A 19,154-nucleotide genomic window follows, 5' to 3' on the forward strand; every position below is an offset into this window, starting at 1 on the left:
GACTGTAGTCTTATGCTGTACTTTGTCCTGGAGTGGGTTTTAGGCACAACTTCATTATACACTTCTAGCTTTCTAATGCTTTCAAATAATGTCATAGAACCTGGTTATGATAAAGGTTGCCTTTTTCTAGAGAGTACCTCACACGTTACATTTTCTTACCTGACAGGGCATTAACTGCTTTGGATTTTCAGCTCTGTCACTGCACAGACCATCCTGTGGTAGTGATTAGCACAATTTTTGTCTGAGAACAGCAAATAGAGGGTTATTTTTCCAGCAGTGTTCAGCAACCCACTGGTTCACTGACTTCAGGAAATTCTCTTGGAGTTCCATTCCTTATTGCTGCAGTAAGTAGCTCTAGCTCCTGGATCCTGACCTGCAACAGACTTGATTTTTTGGTTAGGAAAGCCTAGCCAGAGTGCAGTTTGAGCACAGGGGCAGGACATAATTTTTTTTACTCAGTGACTGCTACAGCGAGACCCTAATATGTTTGTGTACAAACCATAATGCAAAGAAACTACAAGACAACCTCCTTTACATTTCTGAGACTTCAAAATTTACTTCTTTTGCAAAAAAATCGGGGCAGGAGGAAAACCATGTATTGCTAGTTCTTAATTTCTTCTTTTCTAGCAAGGTTTGGGGACAGGAAAGATTAGGGAGAAACTGAGGTTAGTCTCAAATGATGGTAGGAGAAAGGAAAAAGCCATGGTTTTATATTAGGTATGACAAAACTCTAGTCTGTAAACCACTGGTGATTAAAAATGACTACCAGATTTTCAAACAGCTGCCACAGTTTCTAAATATATGGGCGGCACCGCTTCTCAGATAACACCGAATGATAATTGTCGACAAGTGCTGGCTCTCAAAATAGTAACTACCGGACAGTGTTTAAGTTCTCAGGGGATTTGATTTCTTTTCATTTATAGGCTGTGAATGGTAATATAAAGTAGCAGCATCACTGACGATCATCTCAATAGAATTAGGATCATCGGTGATTTTATTTCTCAGAAAGACTTTCCTAAGCAACTGTTCCACACACATTCCCTCTTGACAGCAGGAGAAAAAACAGTTACACAGCCCCCTCATTCCAGGCCATTCTTCAAGGTCATTTTTAACACACATTTTGGCAGCAAGTCCAGGCTTCCTTTTCTTCAAGTGAAGTTTTAAATTGCTGAAGAAAGCAGGTATTAAATTGCTGGCTTAGAGGGCGGGCTGCAAGATGATGATTTTATATAGTCTGCCACATTATCTGCTGTGAGCTTGGAAAGGGCTGGAAACACCTGGTGAGAGCAGTGCCAAGATCTCAACAGCTGAAAGTCTTAAACTCACCACTCTGCAGGCGAGAGTGCGGACGTGACAGCAGCTTGTGTGGGTAAATGCCGCTCCTGCAGGAGTGTGGGCAACAGCGGTGAGAATTTAAGAAGGGGCACATATCCCCAACATGAAAAAAGTCAGGCTGTGTTACCAGGCTGCATCTTTGCCAACTCTTTCAAATCACATTATCGGTTTTTAGGAGGAAACTGGAAAGACAGCCATATTGCAAATTCACAGGAACTTGCCTTTGTCACTTTCTGTCTTTCCGTGCTCAGCTATTAAGCAGACCGCAATATTATTTGAATTCAAAAGCCTTCTTCCCCTCAGACACAAGAGGGCATTTCAGCTCTCTGAAGCTGTTCATAACACAATCTGTAACTGAGCTTGATGGTTTAGGATGAAAAGGAAACCAAGATTTAGAACAGTGTTTTCCCTGAAAAGTTTCAGCATTTCTACAGGTATCTGTTTTTAAAGTTCTTGAAACAGCTTATATTCCCATCACTTAAAGTATCTTCAGTGGCAACACAACAGGAAAAGGACACATTTCCCTAAGTGAGTCACGGCCTGAGTAATCATTAATTTTCTATTCTGAATGTTTCAATTTCTCCTCCTCCCCTTTCAAAACATAAGCATGAGCAGAAATGCTCTTTTTTCTCTACCACCAGATGAAAATTCAGTCAGTCATTCATAAATCTATGCCTGGGACCTGTTTTCCTCTTCTTCACAGGATTCATTTGTAATAAAACCTCAGGGAACCTCCCAGTCACCAAAACATTGTATTGCTGAAATCCACTTCCTCATCTCTTGTCATTACTCACAATGGATGTGAACCAGTTTGTACTGTTTAAGTCTGGCACAGAAAGATGTGGCTATAGGTAAGCCTTTTGTTACAGAGCGAGCAGTCAGGCATACAAGGTGCCTTCATAAACATTTCCCATTTCAAACTGGGGGCTGGGAAAAGGACAGTAAAATAAAGCCACCACAAAAAACAACTCCACTCTCCCTGAAAATTTAAGTTCCATATTCCGTTCAGCTCACTATGATCTTAAAAGTGGGTACTCCCAAGCCTCATTGAAAAGAAAATTAGTGCAAGGGACTTTGTGCTGAGTCTGTGAACAACTTACACAGTGAAGTTACAGTTTTTGTTAAGAGCTGGTTGGCACTAGGTAGATGCAGATAAAAGACACTCTGGGGCACGATGCTGTGGGAAGATTTATACCTAAGTATGTCCTTCTCCACAAAACTAAGGAAGCTTTCAAATGTCTGAAACAGCAACAATTTAATGTTTCACAAGTGCCAGGACAGAATCGGGCCAAGTTCTTAAGATCAAGCAAATTTCGTAAGTGAATGGAAAATACACAGGATATAGGACAAAGCTCTTTGAAAACTAAAACCATATGCCATGTAAAAGTGTTTCAGTTACAAGACTCAGAAGCAATAGCTACAGGATATGTTATGAACAAAACATAATGAAGTGTTGGCAGCTCTTTACAGATCTAACATTGTTTATCTCAGACCACACTTGTTTTGCTGCAAGTTTCATAGTTTAACAATTAAAGAATATAATTTAAAAAAATGGGTATGATCAGTTCAACATTCATGTTTTCAGAAAACTCTCAGGAAGGGTTTAGTTTGGTGTCACAAATACCACGGTGACTCTTACGAGTTCAGTGGCAGCACTCTGAGGATATGGCTACATTGGAAACTGCAGAGGAGTAGACCATACTAAATTATATGCTGCAGCTAGACTGCCTTGGATACCCAGGCTAGCTCATTTCTAGAGCTAACTGGTACCCTTAAACCATACTACACTCTATGCAATTAGGTTTTGACTATAAAAACCAGTTGAAGTCTTCAGGTTGTTGCATAAACTTACCTTGTTACACCCTTGCAGCAGATCAGAACTAAGCAGCTGGTGCCTCTAACAGAAGGGGCAGATGCTCTTCCCAGCACCCCAAGTTCCCATGCTTATGAGTATCATGCTTCCAACACACACAGTTACTGATATAAAATAAAGTTGTTAGTTACAGAGTGCAGCTCAAGTACCAATGGCTCAGAGAGATTGGGTGACTACTGTACCATAATTTAGACATAGTGTACATTCAACAAGCACGAACAGAGGACTGTTTTAGACGAGCGATATGTTTCTTTTTTTTTTTTTCATTTTTAAAAAGTCTCCCCATATGTCCTTCTAGTACAACCACAGACACTGGAAAAGTAAGCTTACAAGTTCTCCATAGGAACACAAGTTTGTAGAAAATACTGCATACACGACATGAACAGACGCCTTCTATGGGCTTCTAAAGAGGTTACTTATTTGCAAAGTCAGTACACAAATAAAAGATCATCAACAGCTTCTATTTTAAGGCAACCTCAAGCTGTGTCTTTACAAGTGCATTTTGCCTCACACGTTGCAGAGGACCTACAGATGTTCCCATTTGAGGTGTGTCAATATTTGGAATCTGTCAGTATACAAATTACTGGAATGATGTTTCTTTCTCTTTTTTTTTTTTAAGGCCTCATCTACCTTTTTTGGTTTGTTTTAAATAAAAGTATTACATTTTACTCAAAAATCAAAATGTAAAGTATGAGAAAGAGATGTAGTGAAAAATTCCTTGCATTTGCTTGAACAGAGCAAGAAGCCAACCTGGCACATTATGGAGTTCAGACAACAGCTTTGCTAATTCTTCAGTGGTTTCCAACTATACAAAGGAATTTCCAGCAAGTAAGACAGTTGTGCTAGATAGCCACAAACATCAGCCCAGTTTCCATTAAGCCATCTTTTTTTCTAGTGTCTATAAAAAGTTTATTAGAAGCAAGTTTTCACTTGCAGGAGATAGATGAATATCATTAAATACACCTGAGATGGAGCAATAATATTTTCAGTAAAAACTGACAAAAAGCTTCAGATATCAGGATTTGTAAAGAGTCTAAAGCTCATTCTGTGAACTGCACTGAAATGACAGAACAGTTCTTTACACAGCTTCACCTAGTAAAGATATTTTTTCTAATAAGGCATTAAGTTAGTTTACTCTTTGTGATCTCTTCTACCATGTTGTCAATCTGTTTCACCTCTATCTCCCACTCATTTCCAATTTCTGCACACCTTCAGTTCTATTTGCTCCAGTCTGCTTGCAGAATGCTGTCAGGGATAGTTTACAGGCTGCTTAAAAATACAGGTTCATAACCAAGACTGTTTGGGTATATCCAACAATGCCTTTACACAGCTGAAGGATCCTTAGCAGGAGCATGTGGAAACCACTGAGAACAGGAATTGGCATCTCATTGTATCAATGGTACAGCAGAGATGACCAGGTTTCTGTGTTCACATTTTAGTCCAAAACCGCAGAAGACTTACAGTAAATGAATATTCAAATATGTATTATTCCTTCAGATACACTTACTCACTTCTATAGTTATCAAGTGTAACATTTCACCAGATACAAAGCTTCAATCTAGGCTCTAATAAATCTTCTTATGCTGTGCTAACCAAGCTTCTTCTGTCCTTTTCAGATGAAATCAAGTTACTTGCACAACTCGTTGGAAGATAAAGTGTCTAAGACACATGGCTTCTCATGGTCCCAATCTTAGCAGATTTTAATGCCACTGATGTAATATTCTGGAGAATTGAGTACGTCTCAGTTTTGGTTTTAGTCAGATTTATCTTTTTTCTTTCCTGTTAAAGGCACTTTACTTGCAACAGCAGATCCTACAGCTGTAACGCCTCCAGCTACAGCAGAAACACTTCCTTTGACTAGACCCACTCCCACTGAAGGCACAGATGTGACCGCTGTTTTGGTAATTTCCAAGCTCTTCCCTCCAATCCAAGCAACACCCCCAATTGTGGCACCAACAGCTCCCTTTGTGACACTGAAGAGGCCACCAGTCACACGAGAAAGCACCCCAGGCTGCTGCTGCGGGTGGTCTTTTAGTGAACCTAAGGGAAGAAACAACAAACAAATCAGTCTCAGTGCTATGATTAAAGCATTTTCAAAAGAAGAGTTATTCATAAGTATTTCCTTTTCTAGACTAACAGACACTGCACACAGCATACACTTACCTTGCAGGTTGCTCTTCTTGGATGCTCCTACAACACCTACTTCCAAATAACAAAAGACACTTTGCTGCAGCAAGACATTCCTCAGTGCCGTTTTCTAACACACAAGTCAATATGGAGTCTAAAATATCAGGCATATGACTTCCAGAGTGTCTTACATGATAAACTTCTGTCCTCTGTATGTACCACTTCCTTCCTAGACTCTGGAAAGTCTCATGGCCAAATCAGCCTCATTTCTGGACTTTATAATGGGGGAGAAATGACATGTCCTCCTATGGCCTCCATCCTAATGTTAAGAGTTAACCCACAGAGGGGGGACCCTCAAGGGCAGCAGCACCACCTTGTTGTTCAAATCTCTAAGACAGGATTGAAAAAAATTTCCTGGTAAAACAGAGGCAAAAGTTTATTAAACAAAGAGCTGTTCTTTGAAAAGAGCACCGTGAGATAAGGTCACTTCTTTCCTTAGTAATTACTGTTTTGAAGATGTGCTTACAGGGGTTCTGTGCAGGGGTCAGGAAAGAAGAAAGAGAAGGTTACAAATGAGAGCAATCAAGAGTTGTCAAAAGAAGCATGAGGACAAAACTGATGCCAAGTCTTCTGTATCACTTCCTTTCTTCATCCTGTATACAAATTTAAGTTTATTCCAAAAGGGTCTTTTTGTAATTTGGCTACAGAAGAGGCATGTTTATGTAAAAAGTCCAAGTGCCAAATAAGCTTTTTAAATACCAAAAGTGGTCCCCAAAGGCATTAATAGCAAGAGTTACAGGCTCCCAAAAGAAATTTCACTATGATGCACAAAACCAAGTCTCAAACCGTAGGATTTCTGCATATTATTGACCACAAGAATTTTTCTTCTTAATGTTATATTTAACCTGCATTTTGTGCAGTTTCATGCTATGTGCTTTCTAGGTCACTTCCTATTCCATATTTACGGTACAATTACACAGCCTCAAAATAATAGAAAGTATTAGAGTAATAGAAAGACCTCTGGAATTAGCCACTTTGCCTTCCAATTGTTCCAGAATTACTTTATATTTCTAATGTAAGCATCAAAATCCTAAGAGATACATGCACCTTGGCTCTGAAGGGAATTAAGACTGTAATTCCACTCCCTGCTATGCCACGAGCATCATCCAATCTTCAAAGAAACAGCAGTATGAAACAGTATGTTAATGTGGTATTTAAGCACATAAGAAAATAGCAGTCACTGCATCTATAAACCAGTAGCCCTAATATACACTTGTTTGCAAAGTGTCTTCCACGTGACCCTGGGGAAACCTCTGCTCTTCACAACAACATTGTTCAGGTAAGTGTTTTTCAGCTCCTCTCCTGTCAATACCTCACCACTTCTTAAAAAAAACGTTTCAGAGAGAACCATGGCAAGATTCAGCCAGTGAACACAAGCAGGGTTAAGAGTTGCACAGTTTTTTGGATTTGGGTTTTTAAAATTATTTTCTAGCTACCTGTAGATAACATATTGGATTTAACATCTGTCTCTCTTCACAAAAAACAACAGGGGAAACCAAAAAAAGAGCAAGTGGAACTACAAGGGGCAGAGCCAGGGAAGAAACAGACATGAAATAAAGAGGTGAGGGAGTCAGCAGCAGAAATAACATACTTGGATAAGGACAATGAGCCTGGAGAGATAGTGGAAAAGAAAAATCAGATCTAGATCCACCAGAGACCTCTATCCAGCCCTGTCAACACACTGACTTTTCACTGCAACATGCCTTAGGAGAGTCAGCAGAACAAGTCTGTCTCCAGTGCCCTGACTGCTGACAACTTGCATCCAGAGGACAATTTCCAAGAGTCACCTCTCAGCACTCATCTCTACAAGATGAAACCTAGGGTGAACAACTTTCCCTGCACTGCCAATGAGTCTGTGATAATGCCAGGACTAACTCAGAACTCAGAGTTAATTTAAAAAGTGTGAAGTTCAGAGTTCCTGTGTGCATGCCTGGAATAATTCAAACAAAAGATGCCACCGAAATGAGAGAATTTCTTACAAGTCTAACAAAAAGGAAAAAAGGGATAGAGAGCAACAGTGCAGCCCAAGGGAGCAGAAAATACTGGAAGTGCTCCCAGCTTACAGTAGTCTCTTATTTAAGAAATTGATATAGATAACAGAAAAGGTAATGAACAGAAACTGAAAACAGAAATGACAGCCTTTTACTTAAAGCCACGTAATACCTTGCTGGCTCATTCTAGGTCAGCAGCTTTCAACATGGACATCTCCAGCAAAAACGCATGGCCAACACAAACACAGAGATCAGAATTTCTATGTACATACAGAAAGCCTTTAAAACTCACACTTGGAAAGGAGTATGCAGAGCCTGCTACAAAATCCAATGTCTAGGTATTATTCATTAAGAGGATTCTTGTGACCAGACTTACAGAGCTTGTAACAGATTTGGTCAGAAAGTGTTTCGCTTCCACCTAACTGCTTCATTATCATCAGGGTGAAATAGGAGTAAAGTTTTATCACATTGAATTTTAAGAGCTGATTTCAGTGAATCAGATCTGATGTCAGCAAGAAATGATCCATCATTACTAACTTATCAATAACAAGAAAGAAACAAACAAAAGTAATCTTAATGTGTTTTTCCTCACATTACTTCAGGTAGCCAATCCTTTGACTCTATTTCACAAGTGTAAATACAGACTGCAACAGTGTATAAATAACTTTGGCGATGGCTGACACATTCTGACTTCCATCCCCTTTGCATTGTCCATGAGGTCTAATGAACGCCCACAGCTGCAAAGTTTTATTGCCAGTTGATTTCTGTTCTAGCATACACAACCCTGGTCTCCTTTTTTCTAAACAGTATGAAAAAGAAGGTAAACCAGATCATTCCTAAATTGAGGGAGAAAATGACATAAGTTCCCTGTCCGGGAGTTGGTTCTATCAGGCTATCTGGCAGCCAGCTTCCTGCTGAAAGGAATCCAGCAACGAACAAGAGTTCGAATGAACTTCGGTTGCAAAGGTTGGCGCCGCTTGCAAAGTGGAAAATACAGCATCGGAATAGCACTACTCAAAAAGCAGGAGCACAAAAGCTTCTTCCACACATTCTTTAAAGCCTTTGGGCACAAAGCTTGTTGAGCGTGATTTGGACAAACTAGAACTACTTCTATCTTTACGAAAAGCTGCAAATTGGTTTTGGAATTGAGCCTTTCCTCCAAGGAGTATTTTGGCTGCCTGTTCAGAGAGATGATCTTCCTGCCAGCATTGAACTAGTAGCCTTCCATCCACATTTGGCCATCTTTTTACGATGGTGTAAGTGTATCACATATGAAGCCTTGTACGACATTCCAACCCAGTTGTTCTTCAAGGGTGTTCCAACATTTTAACTGAACTCCTAAGGCTAAGAGAGTGCATATGAATCAGAATCAGAAGGAAAAAGCCGTTTCAAGGATGGAGTTTACATTAAGATAAGCTGTGTTTCATTCTACTTCCTCTAACTACATCAATTTTCTCCATCTATTTAGACTTCATATTCAAACTGGTTATTGTCAAACTGAAATAAGAAAATGTGCAGAATAAAATATTTAACTGATCGTAAACTTTAAATGAAACTTTGCAATAACCAATGATCAAATTCTGCTCTTATGCCGAATCTGGAAAATCTAGTGAATATTCTAGGAAGAGAAAAAATGTCCACTTGTTTCACTGCCTTACTCAAAGAATCGGTTGTAGTTTTCAGACCACTGTTCACTTTCTATACATGAGGTTTAATATGTATAAAACACAATTCGATCTTTAAGGCAAAAAAACCCAAATAAGCAAACAAAACCTGGACTTAAAAATTAGACTTGAAGATAACACATATTAAGGCATAGTTTCCACTCTGGCATTTGCTATCAGAAATGCTTCTGAGATCTTGACAACACCATAAGAAGTTAAGAAGCAAGATTTTTTTGTCCTCACACCATGATACTTTAACAAGTTCAAGTACAGGAGAGCTGAAGAATCACTGTGCCATGAAAATCTATCTCTCCCTTTCCTCTCATCTTCTTGTACTTGTGTTTCTTGCCTTATAGTTGTTAAGAATAGAGTGAGCTATTCCACTTCAATCCCTTCTCCTGCAGTTAGTGGATAATACTGTTGTTTGAGTTAAGTAAATTGTTCAGTTATACAACATATAAAAGCTGAGGGAAAAAACCCAACAACAAACAAACAAACAGAGCTTTAAAGGGCCCTTATAAACTGAAGAGCAATAAACAGAGAGGAATCATGACTCACCGACCTCTATGTCCAACACATTTAGTCTTAAAGCAAGAGCAGACAACATAGATAACCTATGTGCCAAGAATGGCTTTTGATCTAGTATGCTTCCAGTCACATTATGTAAACAGGACTCTTCACTAATTTGCCAGTCCACAGCCTGGAAGGAACTCTGCTCATTTGCAACTGCATTTCCTCTGCAGATCTAATAACCAATTTATGATTCATTTGGTTCAGGAGACCAAGACGTCACTGCATTAATGAAGTCAAGTGCGCGTTTGTTTTTATGAAACCATGAGATTGTCAGCAGTTAGAATCGCAGTTAGAACCACAGTTAACTGTATGATGAAAAAAGGTCTCCAAAAGTGGTAATAAAGTTCTACATATTTTTAAACACATCTTTTTTAAAAGCCACAAGCACTATGAACACAGCAAGGTGTCCAAAAGTGAAGCTGGGCTCTTCCCATCTCACATAATGAACAGAAGAAATAAATACCCATTAGACCAATTCATATCTCTGTAAAATAATCTGCAAATTAAGTCCTTCAGTATCTGCCCATCTTCTCTATAATTTATAGGTACAGCTGTTTACTGAGTTATATTCAGTGGCCTTATTGTAATCAGAATAATGCAGGAGTGAACAATAATCCAGGTCCATCCAAACACAGGGTTGGCTTGTTTACTGTTACTTAAATGGAAGTTAAAGCTTCCAGATCCACTTTCCATTTTTTAAAGAGAGAACTGAACTTCTGATTAATTTACTTCAGATCATGAAAAGTAGTACATACCTTCTGGTGGCTCATCATGAAGGTAGGATGGGACTTCCTGTTGATTTTTGTCCGTTTGATTCATTATTGCCTAAAAAAAGAAATTCACATATGCTATACATCTCTTCTGGCAAAGCATAAGTTAATCCACGAATCCAAAATTCAAGTAGTTTAAGTTCCACAGAAAATTAACTTCTTTTTCATTACTAGATAAGCTAGCAGCTCCTGTCAAACTGCTGCTCTTTTTTTTATCTGTGCTTTTGCATTCTTCAACCAGATTCAAGGTGGAGCCCTCCACCACATCAGCAGGCTTGGTGAGAGCTGCCACCCCACACCAAGTACATCTTCAACTTGAAAAGCAATCAGGAAGACAACCAGTATGAAAACAAAACAGCCTCTGCCATATAACAGCTTATGTTTATGTAGTGAAAAGGAACAGCCAAGTGTTCACAGAGATGGTGGACACTAGAGAAATGACAGCAGCATGCCTATAAGATCTGCAGGTACCTGGAAAGCAATAGCTTAAAGAAACAAGTCCTTGCAGCATAATTTGAACAAATGCCATGAAAACAAGATGGAAGAATAGCAACGGAAACACACAATATATCTTGTCGCAGTACTGCATAAATCGTGTGGTGACAGCAGCAGAACTAGACTGTTTTAACTTTACACAAAAACTGCCCAATGAAAACATTTCAGAAAAGATTTCTTTACACCAAAAGCCGTTTCCTAGAGCAGTTCTAGAGCAGGAGTCCCTGACAGTGAGGAGAAGCACAGAGAAAGTAAGTGGAGCTGCTGATTTGAGCTGAGTTTTCTCTCTGGAGGGGAAAAAAGCAATATCTAAGTCCAAGTTTCCTTCCTGCTTTCCTCCCCCACCAAAGCATGCCTTGTTATTAAGTCCTGCCTTTTCTCTTGAGCTCTCCTGCTAATCTTGCTTTCCCTCCTCAGCAGGCATCAAGATGACAAAGAGGAAAAACAAGTTGCATTATACCAGTCAGTATCCTTCTATCTTCCTGCCAGTGACCTTTTAGTTCCCTTCTCCCTGCACGTCTTTAAATAATTTCATTTCTTTCAGGAGTCAATGACCACCACAAAAATAATTCCAACCTCTCTTGCTGTGCTGAGATCCCTCTGTACCTCCTCTGGGTGAGAAAGCAGTGGCTGGGATCTGAAGAAGGAATGAGGACACAGAAGCAGGTGGGAACACTCACCTGGAAAACAACAGCTGAAACTCTCACAGTATAATTATGAAGTCAAAACATCACAGTAAAAACTGGCACCCACATGCTAAATCACAGATCTTTGGATGAGAAGCAAGCCTAAATTGAATATTAAAGATTCCTCACAATCAGCACTACCAATATCAGTTCACAACTCAGAAAACATGGGTACCTTTACACATGAAGCTGAATGGGAAAGCAAGCAAAAACACCTACTACAAGGATGGCCAATACCATGGAAATGCTGAATAAGTACTGCTCAAAAGCCAGAAATGCAAACATATAAGCTATGAAATAGGAAAGTATCATAGAGTATCCCAAGTTGGAAGGGACCTACAAGGATCATCGAAGCCCAACACAGGATAGCCCAAGAATCACACCATGTGCCTGAGAGCATTGTCCAAACACTTCTCAAACTGTCAGGCTTGGTGCTGTGACCACTCCCTGGGGAGCCTGTTTCAGTATTCAACCACTCTCTGGGTAAACCTTCTCCTAATATCCAACCTAACCCTCCGTAGGGACAGCTTCATGTCATTCCTTTGGGTCCTGTCACTGTCACCAGAGAGATCAGTGTCTTCTTCTCCTCTTCCCCTCACCAGGAAGATGTAAAGTAGCAACACATCAAGTTGGAAGACTAAACACATGAAACAAAAATATAAAGCACTGTAAGAAAGAGAAGACATGCAGTAAGAAACTGATAGCCCTGATATTATCAGATCAAAATATCTGTACCAAGATGAAGCAACTACTTCATACTTGACATGTGTTCCTACATGACAATGTAGGAACATGACAATGTTCCTACTTGACATGTGGCCATTTTGGTCATTAAGATGATTACTCTGTCAGGAATTTGGAAGGAGTTTATTTGGTGCAGTAGGGGAAATCCTAAAAATAGTACAATAAAATTCAGAACCTATTAAGTCTTAATTCAAACAATGGAACAAAAAAGTGACCAAAAGAGTTTTAAAGCAGAGTCAGGGGAGACTAATGAGTAAAGAGATAAATTATTTTTTACAAAGAACAACCTCCATTAATATATTTGTATCTAGCCAGCATGTAACTCCTAAAAGAACCCCAGAAGAAATTACCTGTTGGAGTTTCCAAAATGTTTCTGTCAGCAAAGGCTCACAAAATTATTTAATCTCATGAGGACAGAGAAAACACTGTCAAGGATCATCAACAAGTTCAGAGAGAAGTTGGAATAAGTAACCAGTTTGGGACACGGCTAGAACACTAGAAACGCTCACAAGGCTACACACAAGGTTTAGTACTTTCTGCTATTAGGAAGGTATTGGATGCAGCAGCACTGACAGCAGATACAGCCCACATGAAGCCCCAAGAATCTGTTGTACTAGGGTACAACATCATACAATTAAGACCAGATCTGTTCATTGAAAAGAGTTAAAGATTGGCAGACAACACAGGTAAAAGATGCTTTCTTAACTCTCCATAATCTAGTCAGACAGACACTTAGATTTGCTTTCAGCTCCTGCAAAGCTAAATGAGCAAAGCAACGATTTAACAATTGCAACAGAAATACTTCACTCACAATTACACAGATCACAGTGGTCTATCTTCCACAGCACAGCCACTGCTAACTTGCTGCTCTCAGACCCCAGAAAGCAATGGAGAACTACAGGCTTGAGAAGAGCAGCTATGGGAAATAGGTTGCTCTTGGTAGGATTGAATTTGTTCTACACAGAAGGGAGCCTTCAGGGTTTTGCAGATCAGAAAGTTGAAAACTACTGTATGATGGCTAGTTTTACAGGTGCCAGTGGATGGTTGGATGGATGATCTCGAAGGTCTCTTCCAACCTTGATGATTCTATGATGCTGCAAGAGATGTGCCTAACCAGCCTGTACCAGGTTTTACTCACTGTTCACCTACGACATCAGTGCAAGTGAAAACAGTATCACATCACTGTCAGAAAAGTCTTTTTGTTTTTCTGTAGAAGCTCTCCAGTGAATCACAGGATCAAGACCAAGCAAAGGACTTCTGCAGAAAATATTCAGATATCTAGTTTACAGTCTGTGTCATGCATCCTTGTATCCAATTTAACATGTCAGGAGACTTAAAAGACTGAAAAGTGATCCAAAAATCCTGTGTGCTAAACAGGGTGCATATCTGGTGAACAGGAAATACTATGCACAGGAGCATGTTTCAAACCTGGCTCCCTTCCAGAGATTTAAGGTTAGTATTGACTAGAGGTATTTCTACTGACTGGAGGTCAAAGGCCTGGAGTAACTACTTAGAGGCAGATTACTTCATCCAGTCTTCAGGCAAAGAGGGCAGGAATATAATTTTTTTCTTCAAAAATCTGAGTTAGAAAAGCAGATACCACTCGCTATATTTTACAATACCATCAAGGTGAAAGGACTCACCTACAATTCAATGCCTCCTTTGTCAATTAAGATCCAGGCTCGTATGTCCCACTTTATATCAGAGCCCCCTGATCACAGGGGGACTGCAGTGTATCCTAAGGAGGTTCCTGTTTGTGCTTCCAGCTGAAGATGCGTCCCCACAAAGAAGAAGAAAGCAAAATTCATGAGACCCAACAGAGATTACATCTCAGCTAACAACTAAGGCACTGATCTGGAGGTGCAACTATAAGACTTTTGTGCAGACAGTGAGGTCATTCAGACATGCTATTGGTTAAGAAACTTTGGATACTTGGAAGCTGCAGATTCAAAGTCCCCCATATGCACTGAACCATTAGTCACAAAGATTGTCAGTAATGCAAGCATATGCAACAAGGCAAAGATTTATCAGAAACTTGAAATTTGGAAGTTTTCTGATACGTTTTTCAAAATCTTCTTTAAAGTATGCTAAGACTGGTCAAAAAAAAGAAAGGAAAAAAGAAAGCAAGCAAAGACATCCCTCTTTGGCGTTTTTATCCTGTGATGCCAAATTCACAGTGACTTGTGTCACTGGGGAAAAGCCTTGAGCTTTATTTAACATCTGCATTAAATGATCACACGGAATGAGGTAGGATCTCCATGCAGCCTGGCAGAACTCATTCATGAAACACACATCCAGCCTATCAATGACACACTTCATTTTCCCCTTCATCTGTGTTTTCTCATGTTAAGAAGTGGAAGCAAACCCAGATCTTAAAAGAGATTTCAAACAGGGATAAACGTAAACTACTTCTGGGCTTTTTCCCCTTGTGTATTTAGGAGGGTGCTAGTCATTCAAGAGATAAGGGATAACTTCTCATCTTTCGTACCAACACATTAAAATAAATTAAAACCTTCATAAAAAAATATTAAAAAGGGTAAAAATGAAAGTCACTCTTCCAATTGATTTGAAAGAAAGCACACTTTCATACTGTCAGAATATGAAATACACAGAAAGCTTAAATGTTTTACACTGTTGTAAAAAAACCCAAATTGTTTAGAATAGGATTTTTAATTCAGGAGCTATTTACAACATTGTGTTATAAGACCCTGAATGAAAGTGTCAGGAAGCTCTAGAGGTAGTGGTACAGCCGTACGTACATTCACATAAAAGCTGATTAAAATAAAACTTACCAAATATATTCCTTTGTGAAGATTTCTAGTTAGTTGTTTCCACAAAAGTATTCTGCATACACCTGTGAGAAAGGCAGAAGGTTAATGACATCTGATGGAACAGTGCTACTGTCACATACCTGCCATGGGTGTATGGTGGGAATCATATACAAATCCCACAGCATGGAAGAAGTACTCTTGGTATGGCCTTAAGGTGCCAAAATTTTATGAGATTTATCTCACTGAAACACTGATGCCTTCTGTGTTCTTGGGCAATAGAGATAATCTTACTTGCTCCATGTGCTGCCATGAGGATTGCTATGAAGCATGCTAATCCATGTTAAGACAGAACCACTCAATGAGCCTTGGACAGCAACTTGTAAAGTTTTAGCCTTCTATTGAGAAGTGGGCTCTAACCACTATAGACTTGTGAGTAACTTCATGAGTTTCAGCTGATGCCCTTGATGTCTTTCTGACTTCATAGACAAAAAGCCCTACTGTCTCAGCATAGCAAACCTGGCCCAAGCAGCAGCCAGTGAAAACTGCCTTGTTTCAATGCCACTACTTGGATATTTGCAGGCAGCAACGAAACTACCTAAGGATGGGGCCAATTTCAGCTGGCAGCATAATGCTGCTCCAGACGGCTGCAGCAGCAGCAGATAGTGCTATAACTATTCACCTGACAAAACTGCAAACAAACTGATCGCCTCGTCTTAGTCCACCACAAAAAAAGCTGTCTTCCTTCTGTCCACCAGCTACGCAGTTAGGAAGCTTGGCTATGGAGCTGATGGAAAACAATCAACCCTTGCCACATGCGCAGCTCTCCTCCCCCTCTTTCAGCAGCTGCAGCAGATTTATGAATGAACCCGATGCATTTCAAGTACATGAAAAAAAAATTTTTTACAAATGAGACTTCAAGCAATAAATTTTTGAAACAGTGCTCTACTCTCCAAATTAAACGAGAAAATAAGCATGAAGCCAAAAGAGGTTCATCCACCAATGGCTGCTCTTCAGGGTACTGCTTCAAGCTGCACAAACAACCCCTCATATCAGCTTCCCTGCTTTACACCTTGGAGTGGGGCTTGTGACATGTTACACGTAACTGTGCCCAGTGCTGTTAATTCTCTCAGCCATAACCCTCAGCACAGCTGACATGGAAATGTGGTTTCCAGTTTGTTAATGCAAGGGACAGAGTTGACTGAGCAGAATTCTGCAAGAAGAAAGAGTCAATGCACTAAGGTAATGCACTACAGCACTAAAGTAAAAAAAAACAAATCCAGGCATGTAGAAAGCATGTGGCTAAAAACCAAGAGCATAGCTAGCATTTCAACAAGCCTTCTGTTTAAAAGCCAGGTTTCAAAATTCAGATTTACATATACAGCAGGACTGGCTTGGAAGCAAGCATGCCCATTTCAGAGGAAAAAAAAAAGACTACAGTTTGCAAAGAAAGATTACAAAGAGTTAATCAGAAGTTCCCAGGTGTGAACCACAGCTTAATTCTAAAGCTACAGGAGGATGGGCTACAACTTCCCCCAAAAGATACTAAGTTTGTCATAAGAAATGTACCTAACAGGCTCACAGTATGCAGGGAAGGTACAGTACACAGCTGGGAAGGTAATGCAACATGTCTGTTATAAAAAAAAAACACGTGCCACAATTAAGGCAAAACTGAGCTATATCTCCTGCAAAAAAAACCCCTTAACTCTGACTGGGACATTACCACATCATATTTCTCCATCACTCTCACCTAAAATATAGACCAGGCTCCAGAAGCGGCTCTGGGGAACGCCTGATGTTGGCAATCAAGTTTTCTCCGTTGCAATGATTCACAAGATACCAAATCAAAGGTGGCAGAAACCAGGATTCCCCTTTTCTAGTCCTCCAAAACTGTTTTCTAGAAATTCAATGGTAAATTCCAGCAAGGTGGAAGGCATACCTTCAGAAAGACAATGAAAACTCCATTTACCAGTCCTGTCACCCTCCACCTCCGGCTAGCTCAGTTTTCAGAAGCAGAACCTTCCCCATTTCTCATAACACTTCCCCAATGCCTGACCTCCACATCTGTCTCAGATCTCCTTTTCCAGAAGGCCCTCAAAGACAAAACCCAGCAGTACCTAACAGCCAGAGCGATAAAGCAGCTTCTGAACTTCCTTGCCACCCTTGCTAATGAAATAAAGAGTTTTTCCCCTAGCATCCACCACCTGTTTGTTGGCTCCTGCCTGACATTTAGACCTGGTCACTTGCTGGACAAGGACCACTTTTTGGTTTGTGCATTTGCAATGCAGTCCATTTCTATACTGAGGAGGCAACACTAACTCTACAGAATATTTAACCACAGTTTAACAGAAAAGATTTCTAAAAAAGTGCTGGATGGTATTTACTTAGCAGTCTTAAAATTGATGTGCGTACAAACCAGTACTTACATACTAAATGAAGTTATCCTCTATGTAGCCTTCCAATTACACAGAGATTTGCTGCCTGAAGCACAGCAGTGGACACACTGAAGCAGGCTACCTACACTTGGTATTTATCTTCCTTACAGAGTGACATCCTGAATCAGAATTCTCATTTTCAGCCCAATTAAACAAGCAGAAGGAAGCATTTAATTGCATCTGCAGAGGTTGCCACTGCACTTCGCACAATGACCAGAACCAGTCGTATGGCTACAATAACTGGCTTTTATTTCCAGGCCACACCACGTAAACTAGACTGGGTGAATATGGCAAACTAGGCTGGTCCCTTACAGTTCATAAAAAAACTCTTCATACCCTACTCCATCGAGCTGGACTTGAATATACATAGATGAAACAAAGAGGAGACAACTAAAGCAAACATCTGAACACAGCAAAGTTTAAAAAGAAGAAAACCCAAGAGAAAGCGTCTCCCGGCTCGGAGAAGTTCACGGGGGAGAGAACAAGCTCATCCAGGAGCGAGGCCGAGGCGACCGCGACTCGCTCCCAGGTGGGCGGGGGCCGCTCAGCCAAGGGCGCCCGGCCCGGGGGGCGGCAGCTGCAGGGCACAGCCCACTCCGCTCCCGGTCCCGCACCCGAGGAGCCACCCCACACCCCCCCGTACTGCGGCCGGAGCCCCGCAGCCCCCGCCACTTCCTCCCCTCGCAGGTACCTGCGTGCCCGGCGGAGCTCCGGAGGCGGCCCGGCAGCGACCCCCGCCTGCGTCCCCGCCGGGCCGGCGCAGGCACCGCGGGCACGGCGGCGCAGGGCGGCGGCCCTGACGTGGCAGCCAAGGCCGCGGCGGAGCCGCTACGCCCGGCCCGGCGCTCCCGCCCCGCGGAGCCGCGGCAGGAAGCACAAAGGCGGCCGGGCTGAGCCCGCGCCGGGGGCAGGTGGCGGCGGCGGCTCCGCTCCCCGGACCCGCCTCTCCCGCCAGCGGCTCCGCCGGGGCGCCCTCCCGCCCCCTGCCCCCGAAGTTTCCCTTCCTGCGCGGGGAGGAAGAGACCGGCGGCGGGAAGGGCGCTCGGGGGGCTCCTCGACTGACGGCGGGGCCGGGGGGCAGCGGCCGCTGAGCCCTCCTCCGCTCCCTCACTCACCGCGCGGCGGTCACGGCTCGCTCAGCCCGGGCTCCGCTCAGACTTTACTCCTCCGCCCGTCCCCGCTGCCGACGTGGCGCCCGCCGCCGCCCGCCCTGCCGGCGCCCGCAGACCCCGCCCCAGCGCCCGGCGCGGCCCCTCGGCGGCCGGGGGGCGCCGCCGCCCCCGCCCCCTGCCCGCCCCGGGGCTGCCGGGCCCCGCGCCGGGAGCCCCGCTGGCCTCCGCCCCCTCCACCGCCGCACGTCCCTGCCGGCTCCTTCAGAGGGGCCGCCCCTCCGCCCGACCCTCGTGGCTTCCACAGGCCCGGGGGCACCTTCCTCCTCCGGGGAACGGGGCAGCCCCCGAAGGGTCCTGCAGGGCCAGGGCACCGAGGCGAAGGAAGGTGCCGGGTAGTGGCAGGGCACAGGACAGGAGGGAAGGGGTGACGGCGTTGCCGTAGCTGACCGAGATGCTGCGCAGTGCAGGAGATGGGTTTGCGGCGCTCGGTTGGGCTGGGAAGCGCCTCGGGCGAGAGTCGG

General features: G+C 42.3%; 1 protein-coding gene across 8 annotated transcripts; it reads right to left on the minus strand.

Annotated features, from left to right (window-relative positions):
* Positions 1–2,571: 2,571 nt before the first annotated feature.
* TMEM263 (transmembrane protein 263) lies at positions 2,572–18,721 on the minus strand. 8 transcript variants are annotated; one of them, XM_039380793.1, is made up of 6 exons: positions 18,637–18,704; positions 16,837–17,025; positions 15,111–15,172; positions 13,962–14,084; positions 10,379–10,448; positions 2,572–5,248 (listed from the first exon to the last, which is right to left on the minus strand). In XM_039380793.1, the coding sequence occupies exons 5-6, from the start codon at positions 10,440–10,442 to the stop codon at positions 4,962–4,964; spliced, it is 351 nt and encodes a 116-aa protein (XP_039236727.1). In that variant the 5' UTR covers positions 10,443–10,448; positions 13,962–14,084; positions 15,111–15,172; positions 16,837–17,025; positions 18,637–18,704; the 3' UTR covers positions 2,572–4,961. The 8 variants fall into 8 exon arrangements, with proteins under 8 accessions (XP_039236727.1, XP_027570941.1, XP_039236728.1 ...); XM_027715140.2 differs by lacking the exon at positions 16,837–17,025 and having other exon boundaries at positions 18,637–18,721; XM_039380794.1 differs by lacking the exon at positions 13,962–14,084 and having other exon boundaries at positions 18,637–18,705.
* Positions 18,722–19,154: the final 433 nt, after the last annotated feature.

The sequence above is a fragment of the Pipra filicauda genome, unplaced genomic scaffold, assembly GCF_003945595.2.
Source record: "Pipra filicauda isolate LSUMZ 115617 unplaced genomic scaffold, ASM394559v2 scaffold201_size1378038_pilon, whole genome shotgun sequence".
NCBI lineage: Eukaryota > Metazoa > Chordata > Aves > Passeriformes > Pipridae > Pipra > Pipra filicauda.